This window comes from Sceloporus occidentalis, unplaced genomic scaffold (genome assembly GCF_023333645.1).
Source record: "Sceloporus occidentalis isolate IW3139 unplaced genomic scaffold, rSceOcc1.0.p SCAF_128, whole genome shotgun sequence".
Classification (NCBI taxonomy): Eukaryota; Metazoa; Chordata; class Lepidosauria; order Squamata; family Phrynosomatidae; genus Sceloporus; species Sceloporus occidentalis.
In genome coordinates, this window is record NW_028317108.1 from 2411115 (window position 1) to 2434336 (window position 23222).

The window sequence follows — 23222 nt, forward strand, 5'->3', positions numbered from 1 at the left end:
ACATCCTAAAGTACTTAGGAAAGGCCAAATAGCTAAATATATCCATGATCAGTTCAAGCAAAAATGTTGCTGTATTTTTAAAAAAATGCTGAGAGAAGGGTATTTTTGTGTATATTAGACTGAAAGAAGAGGACCAACGGGCAGACAGCCATTAAGGAGTGTAACCACAATACAGTATACAACGGAGTGGTAGGGCAGAGAGATATTCTCAAGGTATTTCTTTTGGCACAGCAGCAGGTAATCGAAGGCACTCGCGATTGATTATAGGGGCGATGTAAGATACAGCTCAAGTATAAGGGAGGTTTCACTATGCAAACATGGTCATCTGAAGCCACTGAAAAAATACAAAGAAAAGCACACATGAATAAAATGATTGTGATTATGGACCCCAAGGCAAAAAAATTAGCACTAAGGGAGTAATAGTTGAAGTGGAACTAATTAAATTCACAAGTATGAACAAAAAAGATTATTGAGTGAGATGTGAGTTGCAAAGACGTGTAGATTAGAAAAACAAAAATAGTTTTAAAGACCAACTCACTGTAAACAGGTTAAAGTTGATGACTCCATCCTTGTCTGTATCCATACCTTGGAAAAACCCTGTAGAAAACAAGTATTTAAGAATGATTACCAGAATAAAGCTGAAAATTTCAGACAACAGCCTTTTATAGGTTTAAATGGTCATATTATAATGCAATGTTACACTATCGGTGTCACCAATCATGTTCATATATACTGTGGCAGAATAAAAAACAGCAACCAAAAAAAAAAAATAACACACCTCAAAATTTAGTGCGTCTCCCAGAAGCATTAAACTGCTGGTGTGAGATATAAATAAAATATGGTATGAAATATTAATAGTGATATAGAAATGCTTAGAAAGTAAGACTCATGTGGAGGTAGTTCTGAAATTCAAAGGGAAATAAAAAGGCAAAAAGAATGAAACACAACCAGTGTGTAATTACACAAATAAATAAATCAGTGAATTAGCTATTAACTAGGTGTATTCCCAGCTATATACGTTGCTCGTCAAAAGAAAGCTATTTTAGCCTACAAATCAAACTAAGAAACAATATAGTGTGTACTGAGAAAATCGCTCTGTATTGCGCTTTATATCGTAGCAAATCACAGGACAATAAGTAATTGCAGGCACATTAAATCAAAGTGTAAATACTGTGATTTATCACGTCAGGATCCCCGTCCAGGAATCTGCACCTGAAGGAAAATGGATACTTTGCAGTGGCAAAGGGCACTGCAGAGACAGAAATACCTGGGTACTCCTGCAGACTGAACATTATATTTGTGGCAGTGCTTTGACATGAGGAGGAAAGGAACAATCATTTATTTTTCTTTTATTTTACAGTAGCTAGCTTAATTTTTATGCGTAGGGCAGTGTAGTGAGTGCTATCGAGACTACTGCTCAGACGCATAGAGAGACAGAACATTCCCTAAAGAACAACTACGAGTCCCAGAGCCAGCAGGAAATATGAATACACTGAGAAGAAACACTTCTGTACCTCCGGACAAGAGTTTGCGTACATCGACTAGCAGTATTTGGACTTCGATTTGATGCACCTGCTATCACTGATTATACTCTAAGTTGCTATAGTGCAATACAGAACAATTTTATCAGTATACACTATGTTGTTTCCTCTGATTTGTAGGCTGATACGATTTTCTATTGAAGAGCAATGTATACAGCTATCCGCACACCCAGTTACTAACTAATTCAGTGATTTATTTATGTCATTTATGAAACTTAGCAGATTTTTTTTGCCATCTTTTCTACCTCCCACAAAATTCTTTAAAAAAATTTCTATATCGCTATTTATATTTCACACACAATTGTATTTATATTTCACACCAGCAGTTTCACGCTTCTGAGAGTCACACTAAATCATATTTTTGAGGTATCGGTTTTCTCTCTTTTTTTGGAATTTTTTTGAGTTTTTCAATATGAAACCGAAAGAAGAAAATATCCACATGCAGGACCCTTTGCAGCACTATCAATCGTGTATAGTTTTGCTACTTACTGAACATAGTCTCCAGCCTAATCAGACAACATGTGAAGTTATCAAAATCCACAGCCAAATCGGGTTCTGCATATCTGGTTATCAGTAGCTGGTGGAGTCCGTTGCTCAGCTTAAAGCCTACAAACAAGAGTGATATTAAACCTTAATACTATTTCTTCCTCTATCACTTTTATTCAATGCTACCAGAGTAACTCACCTGCAAACTCCACAGCCAAACGCATCTCATAAGCACTCATGCTTCCAGATTTGTCCATGTCAAACTTTCTGAAAATTGTCTGTAATACAAAGAAAACACCAATTCTAGCACAGTGCCCCAAGTTTGGTTTACTATGCATATTATATTCTACTATAACAAGTTTCAGCAAGTTTAGCTCCTGAGTTTTAACTTAACTCGAGGTGGCCTGTAGAAGTTGCAACATGCTTTTTTAAACTGCATGCGCTGTAAGAGGGAACCCGAATTAGTATTTGTGTCCCCACAGAGTCCCCCAAGTTGCTATCGGTAATTTATTGAATTTAAATTAATATGATTATTTCTTGCAATCAAGCCTTACCAGATAATTCTTAATTTTATTCCACAGGACATTGAATTCCAGTATTCCTAATTTCCCATTCCCATCTTTCTGTAACATCACATTAAGGATAATACACAATACTGGATGTTGAATAAAAAACAAAAGTTAAAATGATTTTAAAAACAATATATTATCAAAATAAACCCAGCCTAGAATGCACTTAATTTTGTATAATTCAATATTTAATAGTTTGGATTATTTCACCATATTTAGTTAGTCGGAATGACCTGGATCCTCCTGTCGTCGCCCCACTTACTGGTGCTTCTGAGTCCCCGGTGTGTAGCCGGAGCAGTGTGTAGATGTCTACGCGATTCACGTAGACAACTTACGCTGCAGCCGGAAGGAGGTGCGGTTAGCAGCGGGGGTTGTCTGCGTCCATCACGCAGACCTTCCCCGGCTGTCAGAGAGAATTCCCTGCACCGGTGCCGGTAAGTGGGGCGGGGGAGACAGGAGGATCCAGGTCCCCTGCAGCTGCGGGGGATCTGGATCTTAGTCGTCTCATAGTCAGACCTATTTGAGGTCTGATTATAAGAGGATCACGATTATAAGACGATTATAAAAAAAACCTTGTTTTATAATCGAGCATATACGGTATATATATATTATATATATTATATATATTAAACCCCATTCATGACAGGTCCATTTTTATTTTTGTATCCTTTTTTGTTTTAACATGTCTGTGGAGTAATTATACATTTACTGTACCCACATAAATTGTATAATTTTTCATGACAAGAATGTCTTTCTTTAGATACCATTTATCCCAAATATCTAATTTACTTGAAACTGAAAAAAAAACAAAACACAAAAACCTTTTCTGACATTTTTAAAAAATCTTTTACTTATCTGCAAAAGCTAATGAAAAAACCTGCTAAATAAATTTTAGTATTTGTTCTGGGTTTAAAAAAATATCCAACGTTTTAATGGGTTTTTTTTGCAAGTTATAGGGCAATAAGTGCAAGTAGCGTTTTGCCATTTCAAAATACAAAAAAAATAATCACATTTGTTTCAAATTAGCAATAGTAACATTGATACCTGTCATAAATCCCTGAATTACCCCCCCCCCCCCCATAGACATATTTCTCAAAAGACAACCTAGGGTACTTAACATGGGGTATTTTGTCACTTCTCATGCATCTATTTTGTACCATCAATCTTTGCCAAACTTTGCCGAAGAGGTACATTTTTGGTGATTTTCTCACACATATTGCTATTCAGGTAAATCCCTTGACACCGAGTGATGTGCCAGGATTGTTTCATAATTCTGACCCTTGAGGGCAAATTATTCTCCTGGCACTTCATGAGTTAAAGACTGGACCTTGGTTTTCCACCATGTCAACAGATACTACTGTGCTGGCTCCCAGCTGACAGTTTGAGTGCAACTTTGAGTTTGGTAACTGAACTAGACCAAGCTGCCATCATGTAATCAGTGTTAATACAATAAGTGAGAATTCAAAAGGATACATCCATTAAATTCACCATACTGCGGCACGACTCTAAACTGAATCCTTTAGTACGGAGATCTTTATCTGCAAGAAAAATTAAAATGACACTATAAAAACTGTTGTTGTGGAAGTAATTAAGTACCACACACACACTGTATGGACAAAAGTTTTGGGACACACCTCCTAATTATTGAATTCAACTTCTTCAATCAGACCCATTTCCAGAGGTGTATAAAATCTATTTAACATCTATATATAAAACCTAGCCATGCAGTCTGCATTTACAAACATTTGTGAAAAAATGGGTCGTTCAGAAGAGCTTAGTAAATTCAAGCTTGGTACTGTGATAGAATGACACCTCTGCAATAAGTCAATTTGTGAAATTTCATCTCTGTTAGATATTCCACAGTCAACTGTAAGTGGTATTATGGGAAAGTGGAAGTGTTTAGGAACAGTTGCCACGAAGCAGAAGACCATGTACAATGCCAAGCGTCGGATTGAGGGGTGTAAAGCACGCTGCTACTGGACCCTGGAGCAGCAGAAACGTGTTCTGTGGCGTGACCACTTATGCTTCTCTGTTTGGCAGTCTGATGGGCAAGTCTCTGTTTGGTGGAAGCCAGGAGAATGTTACCTGCCTAACTGCAATGTGCCTACAGTAAACAATGGTGGAGGAGGAATAATGGGGCTGTTTTTTCTGGGGTTGGGCTAAGCCCCTTATTTCCAGTGAAAGGGAAATCTTAATGCTTCAGCATACCAAGAGAATTTGGACAATGCTATGCTTCCAACTTTGTGGGAACAGTTTGGAGAAGCATGACTGAGCCCCAGAGCACAAATAAATGTCCAAAAAGACATGGTTGGATGAGTTTGGCGTGGAAGAATGTGACTGGCCCGCAAGAGCTCTGACCTCAACCCCATTAAACACTTTTGGGATGAACTGGAACTGTGATTGGGAGCCAGGCCTTCTAGTCCAACATTGGTGCCTGACCTCACAAATGAAACACTCCAAAATATAGATATTTAGATATACTTACGTTTAGAAACTATTTTGTTTAATATGGCTTGTAATTCCTGAACGCTAATTTCCATATCCTATGTGGACAAAAGATTAAGATAACAGTTATGTTATTCTATCCACCAAGCATATGAATTGATTTGATCACTGTTATAGACCGACATTTTAAAAAAACAAACAGTATTGCCATTGTGAGCACAGTAAATTGTCCTCTTCACAATGGGACTCCCACAAACATGCAAAACATTTCACTAATAAAAACATGCTCATAAATGCAATAATACGTCAGCTACATCAAAGTATGGTTATGGAAACCAAGACTTAAATATGGTGGCCCATGTTTGGTTGGGCAGTTCTATTTCTGGATCTATGTCTTACTGTACATGTGTCACTACAATATGCTGGTTCACAAGAACATCTGAATCTAACTTGTGTTACTAGTTTCAGAGGGTATGCCACAAAAGAAATCCCTTGGTGTAATAGAGACCTTGCACAGTCTCTGATGATCCGCCTCAACTGATCACACAGAGTTATTAGGAAAGCAGGTAGGCAGAACTGTGCGAGCTGTATGATTAGCAAGCGGGGGCATTGGTGTGAGAAGTAAGGGAAACAAAGTATCTCCACTCACAAGAAATAACAACAAACAAAATAAATACTTAATTAGAACTATTGGAGAGGTCACCATGACGTAATGAAAACTCTATGACAGTGAGGTCATTCCCTTTAGGTTCCTGCGGTCTAGGGTTCACTATAGAAATTATATATATATATATATATATATATATATATATATATATATATGTAGAAACTTAACAGCACCCTGCCACGAAAACCCTAGAAGCAGACTTGTGTCTCCTATAACAGACACCCAACAGTGAGTTTTGACGTATAAACAGGAAGTACATCTTGATGCTCCATTTGTTACAGTACAGCAGCACTGGATGTTACAACCGCATGTACCTGATGCCGATCCATGACACCACAGGTATAAAACTAAATTGTGTTATTATTGATTTGAGTGTTAAGCATGGGTCTAATCATGTAATAATGTAACCTTTTTAACAACGAGAGCAGCCTGGCAGACATATGAAATCTCCCCATATATTTTATTTACTGAACTCCTTATTGAAATCTTATATTCAGGTACATATTATATTCTGAAAAATATAACTTCACGCCAAAGCATCCAGGTAATGCTGTAAACTGTAAAATTATGCAATACAATACCAAACCATTACATACATTATTACTAATTGTTGTATATGTACAGTAGAGGAATGTAAGCCTTCTTTGCCAATACATACATAAAACTCAATAACCTGTATAGTTCAAATACTAAAAAAATGTTCTATCTCATTGCCATCTACATATACGTACCGCACCAGCAAGCTGCTTGAAAAGGTTTTTAAATGCGTCATCAAGTTGATCTTCAGATAATGCTTCCTATAAACACATGAAGATATAAATGCCTCTTACACTTCCCAAAGAAGAGAATCATACAAATAGTGTTCATAATCCCCTTTAGATGTAAGGGAACGTCCCATGGAAAACATACTGTATACATACAGTAAAGCAGAGTATTAGTTTTTATACCATATTAATCCAATAAACTTTCTTTAGCTGTATGCCATCATTGTAGAGAGTCATGATGGCCACATTATATACTCATATACCACACTGAGCTTACTGTTGACAAATCTAATGAAAACCAAGAAAAGGTGTGACAGGGTGAAAGATGGCTTCTATGTAAGCAGGAATTTGGAAAGTGCAGTTTATCCCAGTGACAAATGGGTTAACTGCTAGTCCAATTAACACAGGTGCCCCAGGTTTATATCTGCACCGAGATAAATGCAGTGTGGAGAAAAAAGTCTCTCTCTCTGACTGAGAACACCCCACTGCGATTTGTCCACATCTTGGAAGGAACAGGAGGTATACCTGAGTTTCAGTGTGCTACAATGTGAGCTGGTAGGAGAGATGACTTTTGGGAAGTATATTCATTTTATACTGGAAACCAGCTTAGCTGGCCAGTTCTGTGTTAGTCAGGGAAGACTACTGTTTAGTAAGCCTCCTAAATAGGAGAAGGTTTTTCTTTCTATGTTTGTTTGACTGAGTTGGTGCACTAAAAGCCTGAAAACATATTGGGTCTCCTGCTGTCCCTGCTGCTCTAGAAGTGTCCTAAGAGGTACTTATCCACAAAGGATAAAAAAAAAAAAATTGTGCAACAAAAACCATGTGTATTCAAAAAAAAAAAAAGGAAACCCACAATTAAGCATGCTAAACTGTAACTAAATTCTTAAATTAAAAACGTTGGTTGTACTTTTTTTGGCAGCCAGTGTAAACATTTATCCCAAACTGCAATTGAAATCTCCTTCTAATTCCCCTTAAACCTCGTAACAGATTGTAATCTCACAAGAACTGAACTGAACCCTCTTATCCTTCCAGTTCTCTGTGTGTCAATATATACCGTATTGGCTCGAATATAGGCCTATATTCGGGGTCTAGCGCCCGACAGGCAGCGGGGTTAGGATACAGATCCCCCGCAGTGGTGCAGGGGACCTGCATCCTACTCTCTGATACGCTCATACAGCCTTCCCTGCCAGCACTTCTCACGGGGAGTCCCGGCAGCGGAGGTTGTTTACGCGCATCACCGCAGCCGGTGACCGTCTGCACGATGCGTTTTACCTCTGCCTCCAAGACTTACCAGAGCAGACTCCCGGGTATCTTGCGGTGCCGGCGGGGGACATCTATGCAATACGCATATACAACTTCCGGTGCCGGCACATCCGCTGAGTGCTGGCACCGGAAGACACCCGGGAGTCTGCTCTGGTAAGTCGGGGGGGGGAGTGGCAGCATATCTCGGGGGGGGGGGGGGGGGGACGACAGTGGCAGCATATCTCGGGGGGGGAGACAGAGTGGCAGCATGTTGTTTTGGTGCTTTTTTAAAGAAAAAACTTTTAGGGTGCGGCCTATATCCGAGCCAATACGGTATTGTCATTGTAATGTTACTATTTGATCTCTTTGTGCCCTATTGTAAAAGTGCTATAGTATGTGTTAGCACTCTATAAATAAATGTCAGAGTGGCAGGACAAGCATTATTTAATAGGGATATTTTTTTAATCTGCAAACACAATAGAATGGATTATATTTAATATATAGACCCACAGTGTAGGATCTGGGAAAAGCGACAGATTTACTTTAAGATTTAACTTTAAACATTTAAACATTTCCCTTTAATTAGATTTGTAAGAATATATAGTTATGCTAATCCTTTCCAGAATCTTGAAATGTAAGTAAATTTGTGCATTTTACAATTCCTTGGAAAAATCACACCGAGGTCAATTATGTTCATATTGAGACATATTCTAATCTCAACTGCCATCTCTAAGATTCTGCACATTTTATACTGTGTTAGGAACAACAAATAAGTATCTAACCCCCTTAGCGCTTTCATTTTTTACCATATATTTGTTAAACCATGATTCCCCTTTTCCATATTTGATGGACCTACACAAATTACACATCGTTTTGTTCAGGAGAAGAATGGCCTTTTAGTGATAACAGATTAAAAAAAAAACTACACTAAAACAGAAAATCATTTTTGCAATCTTGCTTAAATTTTCTTCTGTACTGTAGATGCCACAGCTGAAAAATAATCTAATTTATGTTCTGCAACATCTCCTGATAAGTCATACCCCACATCCATGCTTTACATATTACCCATACTATTTTTTACTAGTATTGACTTAAGGCGATTAGGTGTAGTGAGTTTTTAAATATTTAAAAAAAAAGGGACTAAGGGGCACTTTTAGGGAAAAAAGATTTTGTATTTTAATATTTTCAATATTGTTTTTTATATTTATTTTTCATTTAGATTTTTTTCAATTTTTGGGGAAAGGAAGAAACTATTTTACTCCTTCCACTCAATCATATCTACTTGTGCTGAACAGAATATGATCAGCAAGCAGGGCTTTATGGCCCTCCATTGCAGATTGCAATAATTGCAATCAGCCAGCAAGGGGAGAAATAGGAAAGCCCTGCAGGGTCTACACAGACACTGCTGAGGCTCTCCTCTCCTCAAGGGAACTTCCGGTGGGTGTAAGCTTTGACTTACCGGAAAGCTATGCTGAGATCGGGCATTCCGTGATTGATGTGTACCTACGCATGATCAGTCAGCAAAAAGGCAGCGATGCTGGCTTCTGCTGACAGGGTTGAGTCCAGGCTTTCAAGACAGCCTCATCTCGTGTGTAGCAACAAAGTCAGGGCATACCTGTATATCCTAATGGGCTTCTTAGCACAGGTTTTAAGGATGTACCTCCTAAGGGGACTTAAAGGGTTCTTTATGTGCCTGTTCTTGATGTGCCTTTTTAACATTCTCATGTAGATAATAGAATGCTGGGCACTCACCTCGGTAGGTAAGTTGGCAGATATGTCATCATCCATCTCCCTGCAAACAGAAAGATGAGCTTTACATGCAAGTAAGAGTTCAACAAGTAAGGATGTGAAGTATAGGAAACAACGTTAGAAAGACTATATTCTTAGACATGAGTGATATTACATCCATTTTGTGTATTTACTTAAAGTATTATTTTACCCTGTCCAGTGAATCTTGTGGTGTTGTGCTATCCACCACATTCATAGTTCCCTACCTTCATTACCTATATTTACACTGTTCTATCTTTCTTTTTGGAATTACGTGAAATGATCGGTTTTCTTTTAACCTTCAAACATGTAATTTTTTTTTAGTCTTTTTTTTTTTTTTTTTTTTTAACTTACACAGCTCCATGTCGATTTTCAGAGAAGAATCTTAAAACAAAGTCACTCTCAACATTAGGTTCAAAGGTGGATGGTACCACAATGTATTCCCCAGGGGGAAGCTTGTGTCGGGTGCTGACTTCCCTCAAGTTAATGAACTGTTCAGAGCGGGCTCGAGATGAGTTTGTGAGGAAGAAGTCACGCTTCAAGTGCACGGCTGATTGTCCTAAAAACTAACAAGGCAGGTAGGACATGTGTTAAAAATTAAAAAAGAAGAAAAATGGATATTGCCATATAAAGCCCAATAAATAAATGGGGCTTTTAGTTGACATTAATACCTTTTACTGGGCCAAAATACACATATAAAGTTACACAAGGATGAAAAACTACAACAGTGATTAAGATTTTTTTCATTGAAAATAACTGAATGAGAAAATAAAAGCATGGGTGCCAAGGGCCATGATAATGCATGCAAGGTAGTGGTAGAAATTACCACAAGAAATTGCAAATACAAATTAATTATTTTCATACAAGGTTTTTGATTGTATACAAAGCGATGATCGTAAATGTTACATACCTCTCGAGGAACCTGCAACGAGAAAAAACAAATATGCATATTATTCATGGTTTAGAAGTAACATATACCCTTATGTGATTAAATAATTTTCAGTATGATCATTTATATATCCACTGCAAAGTTATTTTTGTGTCTGAAAGCCTACATAGTACCAATGACTACTTATAGAATTGTACAATGCTTTCTGTTCAGTATCTGCCTACCTCATATACAGCAAAGCCAATGGTTTCCATGTCTTTTCCAAAGCGCCTCTCCTTGCGCCGGTTCTTTTGCATGAGAGCAAGGAGAAAAGTACAACCTGTTTCAGAGCCATAGTCATCATTATCATCCTCCTCCTCGAGCTTTATCTTGAACTGTGGGTTAATCCAGAACGTGGCTAGAGAGAGAAGAGCATATTAGACACTGAGAATGGCTCTCAACAACAAGACTCAAGCTCTTTGCAAATGTGCAGGTTTTCAGAATCTTCCCATGCATAATGAAAAACAATTTGTAAAAAAGGAGCTACGGCTGTAAACCCCCAAAGGTCCACATAATTAACTAAAGCAAACATAAAATGTAAGACACAAAAAAAAAAAATCACAAACTACACCCCACCTCTAAGTAGCCCAGGTAGAACGCCATTTAATGCCATCTGGCAACATTAAATGATACACTTAAAGTTTCTATTTTGGTGCATAGAAAGGGATCATCCCAAATATTAAAAACAAAAAAGCTGACTGGCAGATTGAAAAGTGACTGCTCATTGCTGGTTTATTGATATGTATCCAGGGGCATCAGGTGCCTTAAAGGTCAATTCCACGTTCCATTTAAGTTGGAAGGCCAACTTTAACGCTAAGGAAATCAACTGTAACTTGTATATATTTGAATTGTTTTCCGAATTGTAGCATGGTAGTGCTTGCAACTCACAGTAGTCACATAGATTAAGCTAATGTGACTGTACGGGTACAGAGTTTGTTAGGCTTGTTAGGTTTCGGCGTAGACAAACGCCCTTATCAAGGTGAAACATGTTTCACCTTGATAAGGGCGTTTTTCTACGCCGAAACTGGTCGGGGTTTCCATTAATAAAGGGAACTGTTTTTTGACCATTATCCTGGCTGAGTCTTCTGCTTTTTTCATATTTATTATCACCATCAATTTATTATTGATGGTGATACACTTGTATCCAGTGAGTACCTACTCCTCTGTATCTCTCATTGAGAGTTTTTTGAACATTTATTGCTGCTAGTTCATATTTATAAGCAGCTCCGGTGATCCTTTGCTAGTTTGGGTTAATATGACATGTATGGGTGGATGATCTTATGGCTATTGAGGAAGGGAGCAAGAAATTCTGTACATGCAAAGCTAGTGCAGAAATGAAAAATATATTTTATTTGATATAGATCAGCTCTGCCTACTAAACTCTGAGACTGGTTTGATTGCATTTTCAGTTCATTTGCTTACCAGGATAGTTTCGGCAACCTCCAGCTGTACTTCCCTTGCGCCAAGACCCAGTATAAAGAGTTGTGTTCCATTTGCGATATCTACGGGCAGTGAGAGCGTCGGGTGTAAGATTACAGATCTCAAGACGGGAAAATTCACGTAGGAACTCCTGAAAAGCCATCCTGAGTAAAAGAAGCAGAATGTGAAACAGAGACAAATAGGCAAATAATTACAAAATATTCTGTTATTCAGGTTAGTATTATGTATTTTACTTTCAAATTGGACTCCTTGGGGTGCCAGGAAAAAAAGTTACCACACATTCCTATATGACGTACAATGGTTTTTTTCCACAATGTGAAATTTTGGCTTTACCTTCTTTCTTAAACCTTGACAAACACAAAATTTCACTTTGCTCCAGATTACCCATGCTGTGCGCATTGTTCTTAAGTGTCCTCAGCAACCCCAGGGCTGAAAAATCCAGTGGTTCATAACACCACAAATCTATTTATAACAATAAGCTGTGAGTTTCTGCTTTGACTTTGCATTATGCATGAGATAAGATAAAAATGCCAGTTTGTCAGCTTATAATACATAATTTTGGATGCAATATTTAATTTCAGCTTATTTGGTTCTATTTACTAATTGGCAGTATCAGTTACATGAACATAGTTAGGTAGGCACTACAATAAAACAAAAAAGAAGACTAATACGAGAGTGTGGTCTGGAATTGCAACTCACCAAAATTCACCATCCTCCATCTTAGACATCAATTTTCCTCTTTGAGATGGATCCACATTATTCCATTCAGATGAACTGCAGAGCACACAAACTATGATCAATGGAACAGAGCAGAGTAATTTGAGTGTCCTATCTGGTCTATCTGGTCAAAGAATAGGGGAAAATATGTTTTTATGCTTTGGGACAACATCTGTGGATCTCACCTGTCACTCCAAGCACCTGTCCACTCTACTTCTCCCCATGGGTTCCTCATCCGAATCAGCTTTGTAGTCTGCCCTCTGTAGTTGACCTATGACCAAAAGATAAGAATGGTAAATAAGCCTATGTCTTGTGATGAGCATGGAGAGTCGCTGGAATATGCAGCTGCACTGGCATGGTGGAACGTCGTTTGAGATTCTGGGACTAAACAGTGTGGAACTTTGTGGGGCACGTCATTAGGCCTCCTCTTACGCTACACAGGTCTCTGATCAAATCTAAGAATATGAGATAAATATGAGTATCCTGCCCACTACTGCGGCCGATTTTACTTTTGAAATAGAAACTATGTCTAAGATAAATGTGATATGTAAAATTGTTCACAATTGTTTTGGACAATTCAATAAAGAATGTTTGAACATAGAAAGGCCTATGTAATTGTGTTTAAATATTTAAATTGCATAATATTAGAAACACAGTATGTGTATACAATAGCACCAACTTCCCGTCTTGGGTATCAGGATGATCATTTCTCCCCTTCCCTCCTTTAACCCCTTCTGCCCTTCATGATATACCATGCTGTCATGAAAACAGTGGGCTTAAACCCTTAATGTTAGCATAGTACACCATGCGGGGGAACAAAAAAGCTAAAGCTTTCCGTTTACATTACGTGTATATCATGGGGCAAAGAATGCTGCTGATCAGTCAGAGCGATTAGAACTTTCTCAAACTCATGTGACATAAAAGCACGTACTGGCAAATTATTTCCATAGGAAATTAAAAAGCTTCTTATATTATGTAGCAAGACTAAACATTCAGAGGAAAAAAATAAAACAGTTGCGACAAACCCTGCAGTATGAGGAATGTCACTTTTAGGGATCTTAAGCACCGTCATCTAGGGCAATAAGGCTCAGGAACACCAGTTTGCAGCAAACTGTGATTTATTTGCTGGTGTACAAAACACAACGTGTCCAGACATTAAACTCATTTAACACCTTTATCCAACAGTAGTGCCTGCTCTAAAAAAACTGAATAGGTACAAATTTCTGGAGACACATTCCAACATCTTGTGGAAAGCATTCCTAAGAGAGCGAAGGCTGTTTTAGCTGCAAGGAGGGGGATGAATGCTCATGGATTTGGAATGGGAAGTCTAACAAGCTCATATAGGTGTGATTGTCAGGTGTTCACATACTTTTGGTGATATAGTGTAGGTGAATCTGGCATTTCCCAGACTTCTACTATACCCTGCCCTGACCTAGCCACAGCACACTATAACAACACTCTATCAACTGCACTTGACTCACTTGCTCCCCCTCAACTTTGCAAAGCTCCACGTCGTCAGCTCAAGGCAGACACGCTATTTACAAAATGCTCCCGCAGTGCTGAGCGTGTCTGGAGGAAATCACGCTCCGAAGCTGACTTCAACCACTACTGGTTCATCCTCCACACTTACACATCTGCTCTTCAGCTTGCTAAACAAACATACTTTTCTTCCCTCATTTCATCTCTTTCCTCCAACGCTAAACGACTTTTCTCCACCTTCCACTCTCTCCTCACCCCACCCACATCACCTCCCTCATCTGCATTTAGTGCACAAGACCTTGCGAGTGTTCCGGCATGCAGTTATGAGGCACACTGAGTGCCGGACCAAAGAGAAGGCAAGATGGATGTGTTTGTTATACGCCGATGCGTGTTATACGCCGATGTGTGTTATAATAATAATTTCAATTACCAAGCAGTTGCCATTTTAGATAATCCCATTATAAAACATCATAGTGATGATTGCTTTAAAGCAAGGGTTTTGAAATCCAACCTGAGTATGTTAGCCATAGAATTTAATTAGTTAAATTGTCCCCTGGTGATTAAAACTGTAATAATTCTTTACTCTAATATTTACAACAATAGAATAAGATACAGCCTTAGATTTTACACTGGCCAACTAGAGCAGATTAGAGCTTTACATATACAACAAGCAAATACCTGCTTTATGTAAAACAAAAAAAAGAAATAAAACATAAGTGAAAATAAGCATCATTTGTTACATGCCATATAATTAATGCAACACACACATTATTTTATTTTTCAATGCATTGTACTTGACCCCATAACGAAGAAGGGAGACCAAGAAAAACTGGTAAAAATGTAAATGTGGATACAAAAAATATACCATCAATTGAAGGTGATGCTATTGTCAGTATTAATGGCAATGCCATACTTCCACAATTACCTCACTGGCTCCGGTCACAGAGTATGCATGCCCTTTGACCAGCTTCTTGAATGTTATGGCTTCCATGTCAGTGGCACTGGTGATCTGGAATAAAAATGTAAAAAAAAGTATGAGGTCAGTGAGGTAAAGAGAATGTAAAAAGAACTACAAAAGAATGAGGGAGAACTGCAATATACCATGGGGCAGAATAAAGTAAAAAAGAAGGAAAGGGGAAATTTTAGGAGGTTGGATATGCAAGAGACTTCCTAAACTCAATATGCATTGTAATTACCAGTTCTAGTGAGCTTCTGTTGCACACTTAAGGTGGAGTAATTTCATGAAAATCTTCTTACAAATTTAACTATGTACTATATGGATCTGCCTAAGCTTTTCTTTCAGAAGCAGCTCGCTGAGGGTGACCCATTGACATGGAAATTAAATGTGAAGGGTCAAAAGATCAACTCACATATAATTATGTAAGTCTACCTATAGGTGTAATATACTTTAGTTTTCACTCCATTGGGATAAACCTTCCCATCTTCTGTGTGCTGGACAGGTTTCTCACAGAGGAGTCAATAAATATAAGTAATTGCACAACCACCAGCTACAGAAAGATAGAAGATGTGTTCAAATATTATAGAAAATAAATAAAGCAAAGGGCAGAGAGAGGGGTGCAGTACAAGGGGTAATGAGGGATAGAAAATTGACTCAGAGTGGAAAGTAAAGGCATAATGGAGAATGAGTTGTGGGGAAAAAAAATATAACTCACATCGATGGAGCAACCCATTAGGGACCCCCTTTCCAGAGCCTTCAAGATGATGCTGTAGAGATCTGAGGGTGCTTTCTTAAGCTCATACCACTCTGTAACTCCACCGGTGAAGTCTTCAAAGCCTTCAGATGTGCTTCCTCCAGAAAGAGCTTCATAACTACCATTAGCTCTTTATAAAGAGAATATAAGTTACCAAAAGACATAAGGGTGTGTGGATGGAGAGTAAATGCAACACAGTGTAAATAATGTCGATAAATCATAGCAGTGGTATGCAAATTGAATCCTGACAGGAATTATTTGTGATTAATGAAGGTTTGTGGGTAATTTGGCACTGCAACAGGGGAGCATGTGGGAAAGCCTGCTGGACTGAATCAATGTGTGTCAGTTAACTAATGGGTGAAATATACCAAGCTAAAAAACGTGATCATTTCTCAGGCAATGCACTACATTAGGAGTAGGTGAGACCAATGAGATATTTCTGCAGACAACAAATTGCTTTTTGGCTTGATTAATACACCCTATGTGTAGAAAGAATTGATCTGGGATTACTGTAGGAAGATGAAGCATATGTATAAACAGAGACTCGGAATCATACTTAGCATAAGCCTTCTCCAGTAGTGCACTCCAGAATTCATTCCCAGCAGCTGAGTGCACAAAGACGAGTTTCCCATCTTTGACAGGGAGCAGGTCGTCAACAACAACGTCCACCCACTCACCAAACTGCCACAGCTGTAAAACACAGTCAACAGAGTTTATTTATACTCAGATGTTTTAGTCAATGGCTGATGTCAATGTTAAATAATTCAGTCAACGATCGAACAACCTCAAGGTGTCTAGTTATTGTATCATTGAGATCCTTAGTAAAGGGATCTCAAACAGTCTCATTAACAATTAATGGATATTAAAATAATAACCAACAAAGTACGTTAATACAAATTTTTTTACATGTTTTTTTTAAATTATGCTTTATGTGTTGCAAATACAAATAGATTGCACAGGTACCCCGTGTAGGCCACAGTATATAACATATCACAGGGTAGGCACATATAAGAAGAGGTTAAAATCCCTATTCATGCTAAACAAACAAATTCTGGGTATAAAATCATAAATTTCCACAAGCAACAACTCTCTTCACTCTCATTGGTATTCTGGCTGACAATGAAGAGTGTTGTGGTCCACAAAAACATATTCGCCCATTTTAACTCAATATTAAAAAAAAATAAAAAAAATACATTTATATAACTGTATGTGTCCTTGTGTCTTTATTTTATTTGCATTGTTTGTACTAGGGTGCGATTGGATCACTGATGTTAGCAGTGCTCATGTTTTTTGGCTGGAGTCTACTTTTGATTTACTAGCCAAGGCACATAAATAACAGGTCATTTACAATTGAAAGTGTATTTACAATCTAATGTTTGAATAACTTACATTCAAATGTAACTTCTCTAAAATAAAAAACGGGTTCTACCCAAGTAGTTGCATGCTGTCATTTCCAGTAACATTGTTAATGCAAATTTGCTACCAATGTTACTAACACTCTTCTTTTATCATATAACTGGATATTTATGTAATACACTCTGAAATAAACTGTTCCTAGAGGTAACCAAAATACTACAAAATGTTTGCAAGCAGCAAGTGTTCCTAGTCTAGAACCTACAATAAAAATTGTGACCAACAGATTGCATACTGGCCACAGAAATGTTTCCTTACCTGGAAATGGAAAACCCCTGCATAATTCTCCTGGAAGCTCTGACCATGAGGGACCACACGGTGCAGGATAGTCTCATTCAATGTGAGAGAGGCAATAGCTGCAAGGAGCCAGCAGTCGCCTGCACAAAAATGAAAAAAGAGAGGGAAATTGGGGAAATCAATGTAGAAATACGGTATATAGGAAAAACAACAACACAAAAAGATAGTACAGACCAACCCAGAGGGAAGTAAAGAGTTAAAAAAGTTAGTGATTTCTAACAATGTCTCATACCCAAAAACAGAGTGAAATATGCAATATATAATATCACTGATTTCTATTTCTGGAATCAAATAGTTAAGTCAAAAGGTAAATCTGCAAACAGTGGCTTCAAAAAGGCAAATCCCTGGTATACCTATCCATCGTGACACATGATCATCATGCATATACATTGTAAGCTATTTGTACAGCCCATTTCAAAACCATGGGTATAAATATGTGGCTAAATTAGTATCCACTCTTGTGTGAAGGATTTCCCTACGGTTTTGGAGTGTTTCTGTGGGGATTTGTGCCTATTAAAGATGTCTAATGGGGCTAAGGTAAGGGCTCTACAGGCCACTCAAGTCCCTCCACACCATGTCTTTTTAGACTTGCTTTGTGCACTGAGGCACAGTCATGGGAAAACAGGAAAGGGCATTCCCCAAACGGTTCCCACGAGTGGCGGGTGATCTGGCTACCACACCTCTTACCCTAGTGTTGTTTAAAGGCTGTCTTGTAGACTGGGTAATTGCTTTCAATGGATCCATGTATAAAGTGGATATAGAGGCAAATGGTGACCATGAGATTTCTGAGAAAAAAAAACAAGCCTTCTGGCTTGTCTGGTGTCTGTAGATGAGTGTTTAATAATGCTTCTACTACCCCCTTAATTTTAAGTGGAAGGGTTTTCCATCACCTTTACCCACCATAACTTTTGTTATTGGTATTTCACAAAGTTAAAAGCATACAATTGTCTGAACTGCCTTAACATTCTGTACCACTGAGATTTCCCTTTTTACATATTGTATTATCCACTTGCAGCACCTTTATAAACCACCCCTATACAAGCAATGTTGCCATACAAAGTTATTCATGGGACTCAGATTTTAACTTGTTGAACTCAGATCTTAGAGTTCTGAACTAAAAACTTTGCTTAACATTGTGCTTTATATACTTGTATTAAAAAAAGAATTACTTTATCGCATGTACATATACAAAATGTCCATGCTCAATATATATGAAGTACACCAAGGGAAGCCAACAGCTTTTCAGATAGGTCATATGTCATATTATATCCTCAATGATCCAGCCAAGAGCCTGCTGAGGATAATGAGAGTTGTGGTTCAGTCACTGCTAGAGAACTAGAGGCCATCCGACCAGTTATAGGCAAAACGAGCATTCAACCACACACAAACACACACACACACACACACACACACAAAAACAAGTCTGACACACCCAGCAACAGAGCCGTGAGTCACAGAACAGAAATGTGAGCCAGGAGGAGGGACAAAGCCCGAGGGAATCCCAGCGTGTCACACGCCTAATAAAAACCACACACTTCACGCCCTCTAACACCCACTCACATCACACCCTGCACTGCCCACATTTGTAGTTATTGTTGATAGCAAACAATGGATGCATGTTTGCCACACACACAATTCAGTGAATACATCCAGCAACATGTATTTCCAACTATCGATAATTCAGCGATTGTGGTCATGAAAGTGTATTAAACAGATAAATAGGAGTCTCCCTCTTGCAATTTAAATACATTGAATTTCTAAACATATAATCAGTTATACGGTAGATTCCCTTACCCAGAGCACCCTGACAGATGTCCGTCCTTGTTGCTCCATCAACAATAAACTGTGGATTTGAGACAAGTTGCTGCCGGTGCGGCACCACAGGGGAAACAGGAAGTGAAACAAAATAAATGATGGTCAGAATTGTGCACAGTACAAAGCAATCAATGTGTGTAATTACTAATTCTACAGAAACGTGTGTGTCTATAGAGGCTCAGAAATGCAATTCAGTAAAGGGTTAAATATAACCATTATAGATCCCTGTTCCTTATTACTGATGCAATACTCAACACTGGTACACAGTACTCTATTCAAATCCATTAGTACTTGGCATCACTCTACAGTCAGCAAAGTCACTACTATAGTAGGGGAATGCCATTCCACCAGTTTTATTGCTTCTTGCCTGCTTAGTCTTGCTCAGATCATTTTGTGAGAGGATTACAGTAAAGCATGTCATTTCTGAGGAGCCACGGAAATACCTTCTACTCTGGCCTCAAGCCAAATCAAGTATTGAGTCTTTTTTTGCCAAATGTGGTCTCGCCTATTGCTAGCAGGAACAGACTTTTCAGTTGGGGCGCACTAATCTCCCTCGTTTTTGCAGGGTTTAGGACAGCCAGGTGTCTCTGCCTGTAACATAGCAGTAGGGTTGCCACCTGGCCGGTATTTCACCGGCACAGCCGGTATTTAGAGCACTCTGCCGTTATCAGTATAGTAAAATATAAATATTTTTTGCAGGGTGATTGGCAGGAGGGGAGTACCCACTAGAGCGCTCCCCCTCCTGCCGCTCTGTCTTTAGTGCAGCGCTACGGGCCGCAACAGGGTGATTGGCGGAGGCTGAGCGCTGGGGGGAGTAATGCTGGAGTCTGGCAGCATCCGCAGACCGGCTGGCCTGTGCAAGCTCGCTGCATGTGGACTCGGAGGAAAAGGCCTCATGTCCCTACCCATGCCTGCACTGATAAAAGTAAACCAAGATAGGTGCACATTATGTTTCTGTGAAAGGAAATATTGGAGGGGAGGGAAGGTAGGTGCACGTTATGTTTCTGTGATGTCACGCAATTATGCAAATTATTTAGCAAGAAACGTGGCAACCCTACATAGCAGTTGGGCAAATACGTTCATAGGGGAATGTGTAAATTGCCATTGGGATGCAAAGTTTGAATGGTACTCATAACCATCGCAACCAAGATAATATTTTTGCTTACTGGACCTTTGTTAAAACTGTAGGACCACTTTATGAACCCGAAAATGTTTATATGTAACCCACTATACGGCCCTCCTGTTGTGTCAATCTCCGACCAACAGACTAATACTGGCGATGTGGTTGAATAATGCTAGCCTCCCAGAAGTGGACATCAATAACATGAGGATATTTTAAACGGCCAGTCTATTGCAGACTGCCTCCTAAAGAACGAATGCATATTGAAGTGGCACTCCAGCTATCATGTGCACTTTAATGCATTTGATTGTAGGGTGGTACCTTTATATTTCTGTAGGGTCTCCCTTGCAAATGCATAGTTGGATTATGAAGAATCCCAAAGCTATTTTTTGTGCAGATGTGTTCAACCTTAAGTAAACTTGAGTGCTAGCTCTCCAAGTACTGTGGCAAAGGTTTAGACCCAGCACGCTTAATATACTATCTTCAAAATGTTAAAAACTAAATAAATGTGCCTTTAGGATAAGCTCCAGCAGTAAAGCACATTGTCTCTTCTGTGGTGTTGTTTTCAAGTCACATTGAAATCAACATGACTGCTTTCCGCAAATGCTCCCTGGAGTGCTCACCGAGCTAGCACTAGACCTGACCGGTGGCAAATATACAATGTGGGTGTAGGCAGCAGCTTTGTTTGTTTATAGAGAAAAGGGACAAAAGCACATAGCCAGGAACTCCCAGGTGTGACCCTGAGTCTCTGAGTCACTCCCTTCTTTCTCTGGTGCAGACAGAGCAGTAGTGTTTTGCCACACTTACTCCCTGTCCAATCCCTTCTTGCACTCCATGTAATGCTTTTTGAGGCTAGCCTGGCCCTCGCACAGCAAGCCCACTTCGTCATGAAGCCACTCTCTCAGAAGGGGGGAGCTCTAGGTGTATATACGTCCCTTTATGTATGTTTGATATGAACATAAAATTAGAGACAGCCTAGATAGGTTGAGCAGTGTGTATTTGCTGTTTCTGTGTTTAGGGCACTTTGACTGCATTCATGGTTCCTTCATGCTTGTTTTGTTCAGCAGCAGGACTGACAGATTTACTGCAGCCCTTGTGTTTGTACTATCCTTCACTATGACAGACATGCTACTTTTCTCGGTCACTGCAGCAGGTATTTTCAGAATTCCTATTATGCTCGATTCTGTTTGCAGGTTGCACTTCCACTGACATGTGAGTTCAGAAGCTGTGGACTAAATGTGGACTACAGAGTCTCTGTTAGAAACAGTAAACTATTCATTTAACAAACCTTTATATGTAATTATTTTACCAGTTTGCAGCTATAAAGCACTGGTATTTTCTTTGTTATATGCATCTGTCCGTCAGTGGTGAAATATGCTAACCCCATTTTTACGGTGTCTCCTAATAAAGAACTGGCAGGCCACAAGTTCCTGCTGTTGTTAATAAATCAGGGCACGATTGCAAGACTTGTAAATTATAGATACCTGTAGACCTCTCCTGTGTCACTATTCACATGCAGGTTTGGTAAGAGCTGCCTAAATTGTTAGCGCTATATAAATAATAATAATAATGACAGGTTATTTCCTACTGACCATGTCACCTTAGAGGAAGAACTGATTTACAGTTCTATCTCTCATCCAGCACAGGAACTTTTCCCTTTGAAGTTAGATAAGTTAGAGTATTTGAGCACCAATGGACAATCCTTTGTCTGTATACGTTACAGAGTGACTACTGCCACAATTACAAGCAAACAAAGCCCACTTTGACTAGCTCACTCACTCAAGGAGTGAAGTATCCTGACATACTGTACATAATTGTTTGGTAGGAAATATGGGACCTATATTCCTTTAAGCATCATTTTGAATGGGAAGTGACTCGACTATACATCCTCATATGTCACTAGCACACCATCACCTTTGATGAGAGTCCTACTGAGGGTCAGTTCTTATTGGGTAATGGGGCTTTACATACAGCACTATATGGCTTAGTAGAGCCCCTTCCTACATCTCTCTGCTCAGCACAAGAAATTACGGTACTAACCCAAAGATATAAATATATATAAAAGGTATATAGCATCCTTTGCAGACTCTTACCGTAGGCCGGACCCATTTAACTCCATAGGTTTTTGATGAGTTAGGACCCAACTCCTTGAATCCCAGGGAGTAAGCTGTTGGTGGGAATGTGTCGTCCTTGAAGAGAGTACCATTTTGCAAACACTCCTGCTGAATTTGATGGAAGTCTTGACCCAGAAACTTAATTGCATTATCATGCTTTCCTATCCCCAGTTCATGTTCCCTTTGTTTCTGTAGCTGCGCAGAGATGCCAGTGGCATAAACCGGGACAATCTCTTCTTCAGACATTTTCAAAAGAGCAGGAGATAGTTGTTTCCAGTGGGGTTAGAGCTAAATGTAGAAACATTTCAAATTACAGATTTTATACACATTACATGTGAAATATATTCATGGTAATGTTGCCAACAATGCGTGTTACATAACGTTGCCTTAGCCTCCAGGGAGCTGCAAAGTTAGTTACTCTTTAGCACGCAAAGGGTTAAAATCAAGAAGACAATTGTGGAATGGGCCTTGCAATAAAACAGAGTATTAGCGATGGTTAACTTGTTTCCATTTTGCTTCCTGTTCGTAAAACAGCAAAATATTTGTACTGAACCCAAGTTTTCACCTTGTTAAAAATACAGATCCATTCACTTCGATAATAAGCTGGCGTTAATGCATATTAACTTCTAAAGTGCCCAATGTCCCGCCGACCCCCACATTTCGCGATCATTTCCGCTCCCATCGCGCTGAGCCATACAATTGCAGG

At 39.0% G+C, this 23222-nt stretch overlaps 1 protein-coding gene across 1 annotated transcript; it reads right to left on the minus strand.

The window, feature by feature from the left end:
* Positions 1-307: 307 nt before the first annotated feature.
* On the minus strand, positions 308-22762 carry LOC149281746 (calpain-1 catalytic subunit-like). Its single transcript, XM_089499018.1, has 21 exons — positions 22496-22762; positions 19262-19331; positions 17429-17547; positions 16314-16447; positions 15719-15887; positions 14971-15054; positions 12752-12837; positions 12549-12623; positions 11832-11992; positions 10595-10767; positions 10392-10403; positions 9836-10047; positions 9467-9506; positions 6440-6505; positions 5082-5139; positions 4070-4134; positions 2582-2650; positions 2227-2305; positions 2031-2147; positions 539-597; positions 308-334 (listed from the first exon to the last, which is right to left on the minus strand). Exons 1-21 carry the CDS (start codon positions 22760-22762, stop codon positions 308-310), a joined length of 2142 nt encoding a protein of 713 aa, XP_089355144.1.
* Between the last annotated feature and the right edge of the window lie 460 nt (positions 22763-23222).